The following is a 6,057-nucleotide window of genomic DNA, read 5'->3' on the forward strand; positions in this document are numbered from 1 at the left end:
GCCGTCCGGAGGAGCACCCCTGTCCTTGTCTTAGGAGCCCTCCCAGAGGAGCGGCTGCTCCGGCGGTTTGGTGCTACAGACCCGGGAGAGCCGCTGGAAAGGCGGCCGGGATTCCCTGTGGCCCCGGCACGGGGCTGCCCTCGGGGCGCGTCGCCGTCGCACTGACAGGAGAATTGGAGCGGAAAAAAGCCTGCCAAAGCCTGCCGGGGAGAGGCCCTTAACCTCCGGACACCTTTGGCCCCTGCTCCCGGGAGCCCCTGGGAGGCTGGGCAGGTGCTGCACCGCCGGGGGGGCTGCCTGTGCCCCGGTATCTTCTGCTGCTTCTCCTCATCCCGGGAAAATGACGCTGATTTCTACCTGAGTATGTTAGCGTGTGTGTGTATGTGCGCAGGGGGGGACAAATCTACGTGGTTTCCTGTTTTATTACCCTGCGAGCGAGCGGGAGGTAGCTAAATATAGGCAGCCTCCCGGTTGCAGAGTTGGACTCTGCGACTGTGCGACTGTTTAATACACAAACACAAGCACCAGTGGAGACATATGCAAAGATATACACAATTTACATTACATTTCAACAATCGAATTTCTTGTAGCTGCGGTATTTCCCCCCTCTCCCTCTTGTCTTTGCAAGAATTTTTTTTTAGGACTAGAGCTTGCCCATGGTGAGATGGAAAATGACTCCCACGCCCCTGTATAGATGCGGGGTTTGTGAGAGAGGCCGAAATTGGGACACATTGTTAGGGAGATTATTTTTACGTTGAAGCCGTGTATGTGCTGATGAGCTGAATGTGTGTTTGAGGCTGTATGGAGAGAACATGTTAGAGCCCAGGTTTTGCTGGTAACTTAAACGCCGAAAATACAGAGTAATTCCTTTCATCTTGGTATAGTTACACGCCTGTTACTGGGGATTTTGCCATTAAGAAAAGGTAAAGGATGCAGAGAGTTTGCTTTATATTTCAAAAATCAAAATTATAAAGAAAAATAGGAATAGAAATGCCTCAAATTCCGGAAAAAATCCAGTTAAATTATCGATTATATTTTTCCAATATCAAATACTGACGTTTCTCAAATGTCGGATTTTGTCAACGTCAAAAGAAGACACTGTCGATGCATAAATATTCAATATTAAACACCAATACTAAAATTCCGGGCAACTTTACTCAGATCAACTTTTCCAGCAACTTCTATCTCGAGTAAAATGCACATCAGTTTTACCTGATTAAAAGGAAAATAGTTTGACACTTTGAGTCCGTTACCCGGTGTTATAACCTGAGGAATCTCGAATAACCATCGCTTCCCTTTCATATCAGAAGGTTCCCTAGAGCACTACATCCTTTAGCAAGCACGAATCAAAATAATACAATACGATGACCTACAGGGAAAAAAATTAAGGCTTAGAAATAGTCCGCTCCCTCGAACAGAGAGCCCGACAGGAACCATAGCCAGCTTTGCCAAAGCCATCCCCGCCAGGGACAAAACCTCCGCTGGTGCGAACTGTCCCATCGAACCTGAGACGGGAGTCAGCGGCTCGATGTCTTGTACGGGGCTACAGGCAGAGAAAAAAGCAAACTGCGAGGCAGCAGTGGCACATCTTTACCTCCTGAAGTGTACGAGAGCCCAGATTCTGCCATCCAAAAGTTTCATTTTCCCAGGAAGGAAAGTGTTGGGAATGTCGGAAGGAAATAGTTACAAAAAAAAAAAAAAAAAAAAAAGAAGAAGAAAGAAGAAAGAGACAGGCACTTCGGGATCGGGCCAAATAAACGTCAGTCCTCCTGCATCTGCCAAGGGACCACTACAAGGGAACACTCCTTTCGGCAACAGGACCGCCAACACACCCAGTGGAGCAAAACCAAACCCAAAGCATTTCCCCCGGTGTCATGACAGCTGTTGGCTTTGGGAACAGAGAGCTTGTCCCCAGCCCATGCTGGGGCTGGGGCAGCCCACGGGGAGCCACTGCCGCCCCTCTCCCTGCCGCCGAGTTCTGCTGGGGGTGCCAGCCCGGGGACATCGAACCTGCGGGGTGCCCGAGCCTGGGGACAGCGAAATGACAGCAAGGGAGGGTCGGAGTGAGAGGCTGACAGGGAAACAGCCCGGCTGCATCTTGGAGCTGCTGGCAAGCACAGCGGCCGGGAAGCGATGGGGAAGCAGGGGCTTCCTGCAAGCCACTCCGTGCCCGGGAGCCGCAGCGAAAGCCCGTGTGAAAACCAGCGGGAAAGGAAAGAAGCCGGCGGTGATGAAGAATCAGCGGCGCCCAGGCAATGCAGCCGCCTGTGAGCATGGTCCGGCCAGGGCTCCATCGGCGCAGAGAAACAACTGCAGCCACCACCGGGTCAGGTCCCACAGAGCGCCACTGCCCGGCCCCGGACCCCCAGGTGGAGCTGCCCACCCCATGGCAGACTGCCCTCCCCTTCGGGCAGTGCTGCCGAGGGCCGCAGCTGACGGGGTTGAGCCGCCAGCACCGTGCCGAGGGCCCGGGCCCGCAGCAGAGGCTTGGAGGAGATTCAGTCCAAGGAGGGAGGCTGCCCCAAACGGCTATCGCGGCTGTGTCGGGACACAGACAACCTCGGCAGTTTCGTCGAGGACTGCGAAGCCCCCTCTCGCAGCCCAATCCTGAGCCCGCGCCCCCGGTCTCCCCGCCAGACTCCAGCAGAGAGAAAACAATTCACCGACCCACACACTTTTCCCGGGATCCGCCAAGGTTTTAAACTGTCACGGCCCGCGGTAGAGGGGCAGCAGCCTGCACCAGGAAAAGCGGTTCGAGCTCCCAGTGGCTCCTCCGACTGCACCACATCCTCACCACAACAGGCAGCCGTAAATTCAGCCAGCGATCCTGGCTCTCCGGCAGATGGGGGATCGCTCCATCCGGGACAGGCGTTACCAAAGAAGTGATTAAGGCGCCCGGCCAGAGCTCCTGGGCCCCCTCCATCTCCCATTGAGGGAAGGGGCATCGGCGCTGCACGGTACAGCCAGGCAAGGCGGCCCAGATCTGCGACAGACTCCACGATTCGCACCACCTGCCTCTGTGCAAGCGGAAAAAGGAGGGATGTGGTCTGAACCACGGCCTGAGGTCTGCTGCGTGGAAAAAAATATCACTGGGGAAATCCGTGTCCTCTCTCATGAACGACACAAGCAGCAGAGGTAAGTGTTAAACTAAAGTTTATAAATTAAAAAAAAACCAACAAAACAAGTACAGCGGGTAGCTTACAAACATTCACAATTCATTTGTAGTAAATAATCTAGTTGAGTGCACAGTGCCATTAAAAGAGAAATAGAGGGGGGGGAAAAAAGAAGGGGAAAAAAAAGCAACGAGTTACCTTGGAAGAAAGAGACTGTAATTACATTGCTGAGCAGATCAGAAATCCCTGCCCCTGGAGGAGAGCTCTGCAGAAGAACTGTAAAAGGCACTGATGGTATTAAAGTTTCCCATTACATCGATTTCTTAAAAAGCCTGACTAGAAATATTCACATTGAATATAAAAATAATAACAACAACTTTAATACATCTGGAAAGTGCGAAAAATCCATAACTCCTCCCTCCCCGAACACGGAAAGATCTCAGGAAAAAAAGGAAAACAAGAAGTCAGGAGTTTTGATATATCTCACCCTTTTGTGACATATTTATCCTTTGCCAGGGATCATGGAGTACAGGAATAACATGGGCAACAAGAGCAGGGGGGACCTGAAAGAGGGTTCCTTACATTCAGCACCATACAAGGCACACTCAGTTTGCAACAAGTTGGAAGACCAAGGACTCAGACGACAAAAATAATCTTCCTTACAATCCACTGAGGGAGTCCTTGATCTCCTCTTTTGAGCTGCATTTGGTTTTGCGGATTGTACTTTTTTTTCCTCTCCTTTGTTTTCTCTCTCTTTTTCTCCACACAAGATCGAGTCTCTACCGATCCGAAGGAAAATAAAACACACAAACAAAAAGTCTACACCAAATACACTGACAACATGGATACCATGAACAAGTTGTGCCAAATTGCAAGAGTCCTCAGCTGGCGGGGTGGGGACAGGGTGAGGGTCAGGGTGGGGGTGGCCGAGAAGTCCTACGTTGAAAGAGGAGAGGGCGAGGAACCATCCAAAAATATTAATAATAAAAATAATAATAAAATAATAATAATAAATACTGTCCGAGGCACTGAGAGCTGCAGCTGGGGCTCTGGACTTGAGAAGCTGAATGGATGGATTCATGGATGGGGAGGTGGCAGAGGGAAGATGGGTTTTCTGGCTGCCAGTGTGTATGGTGGGGGTGTCGGTGCCGGGGGGGTATGTATGTGTGCCTCTCACTGGGTGCCGGCAGCTGCAGCGCAGGTGGACAGAGCCCACCCGGGAAGGCAGTAGTAGGGGTAGTAGTAGGATGGCTGAAGGGAGAGCAGCGAGGGCGGCCGCAGCACCTCGCCGGGGTGGTATTGTCTCTGGTCGTCGCGCACCAGCACCTTGACGGCCACCTTCTTGGCGGCGGGGGCGGCGGCCAGGAGGTCGGCGGCCATCTGCCGCCGCTTGGTCTTGTAGCGCCGGTTCTGAAACCAGATCTTCACCTGCGTCTCGGTGAGCTTCAGCGAGGCGGCCAGGTCGGCCCGCTCGGGCCCCGACAAGTAGCGCTGGTGGTTGAAGCGCCGCTCCAGCTCGAAGACCTGCGCGTGGGAAAAGGCTGCGCGAGAGCGCTTCTTCCGCGGTTTCGGAGCCGCCGCCGCCTCCTCCTCCCCCGGCAGCAGATTGCCGCACTTGCCCGCTCCGTCCTCTTCCTCCGGGGGGCTGCGATCTGCGGGCAGGGCGAGAGCACGGCGGTCAGGGCAGGCAGGAACCGGGACAGCGGCATCCCCGCTCCTCGAGGGGCCCGCACCCGCGCACAGGCGGCCAGGTGCGCTCCCTGCGGCCAGTCCGCAGCGACGGGGCGAGCGGAGAGCCCGCCAAGCCGCTGCCCGCCCCGTCGCCGGAACAGCCGCCGCCCGCAGCCGGGGCTTCTCGCTCTCCTTTAAGCGACGGGCGCTCTGGCGGGCTGCGGGCTCAGCCTGGCCAAAGGCCCTCCCCGATCCGCCCTCCCTCGCCCCGCGGGACGCGTTTTGGGTTTTCTTCTCCCCCCAACACAACCGAGCCTGTCGCACAAGCGACTGTCGCCCTGGGGGGCCGGCGGAAAGCCACGATCATCTCCAGTTCCCAGCCCTCCGGGTCATTCCCGCCCTCCTCGCGCGGGTGCGGAGAACCCGCCATCGGGGCCGCCCCTACCTGAGACGGCGGCCGACATCTCGCTGTCGCTGAGGCCGGCGGCGTCCCGCTCCGCCGCCTCCGGTGGCTGCGCCTCCCCCGCCGCCGGCCGCCCCCCGCCCGTGGCTTCCGCAGGGCGGGCGCGGCCACCGGCGCCCTCCTCCTCGGAGCGCCGCTCGCCCTCGGGGTCCTCGCTGAGCGCGGAGTCCGAGTCCCAGCCCGCCGGCGTCCGCAGGGCCGGGGCGCGGGCGGCGGGCGAGGCGCGCGGCGGGTCCTCGGCGGCGCCGCACAGCCGCCAGCCGCCGGCCGACCCCGGGGGCGGCGGCCGCCCCGCCGCGTGGCGGGCGCGCTCCTCCTTCTTGTTGAGGATGGCTTGGATGGAAAAAGGCGTCAGGGCGTTGCCGCCGCGGACGGACATGGCCCGGCGACGGGCAAGCCCCGCGGGAGAGCAGCGGACCGCGCCGCGCCTTCAGCTAGGCGACCGCATCGCCGGCCGCCGCCGCGCCGGTGCCGGGCCCTGTTCTGCCGCCGGGAGGGCGGGCGCCAGCGGGAGCAGCCTCTCTGCGCCACTGCCGGCCCGCCCGCCCATAGGGCCGGGGCCGCCGGGGCCACCGCGCTGCGCCGGGCGCCGCCGCGGGTCCCTGGCGGCGCGGGCGCTGCCTCCGCCCCGCTCTGTCCCGCCCCCGCCCGCCCTCCGCTTTTTCTGCCGGCGGCGCTGCCATCCCTCACGGCCGCCTGACAGCGCCGGCCCCGCGCCTTCCCATTGGGCAGCCCCCGCGCGCCCCGCCCGCCCATTGGCTCCCGCCGCGGGGCGATGCGGCTCCGCGGGGCGCGCGCCGGGGCGCGCCG

At 58.7% G+C, this 6,057-nt stretch overlaps 1 protein-coding gene across 1 annotated transcript; it reads right to left on the reverse strand.

Moving 5' to 3' along the window:
• Window positions 1–3,136: 3,136 nt before the first annotated feature.
• On the reverse strand, window positions 3,137–5,796 carry NKX3-2 (NK3 homeobox 2). The gene is made up of 2 exons (XM_032110480.1): window positions 5,230–5,796; window positions 3,137–4,765 (listed from the first exon to the last, which is right to left on the reverse strand). Exons 1-2 carry the CDS (start codon window positions 5,624–5,626, stop codon window positions 4,287–4,289), a joined length of 876 nt encoding a protein of 291 aa, XP_031966371.1. The 5' UTR covers window positions 5,627–5,796; the 3' UTR covers window positions 3,137–4,286.
• Window positions 5,797–6,057: the final 261 nt, after the last annotated feature.

This window comes from Corvus moneduloides, chromosome 5 (genome assembly GCF_009650955.1).
Source record: "Corvus moneduloides isolate bCorMon1 chromosome 5, bCorMon1.pri, whole genome shotgun sequence".
NCBI lineage: Eukaryota > Metazoa > Chordata > Aves > Passeriformes > Corvidae > Corvus > Corvus moneduloides.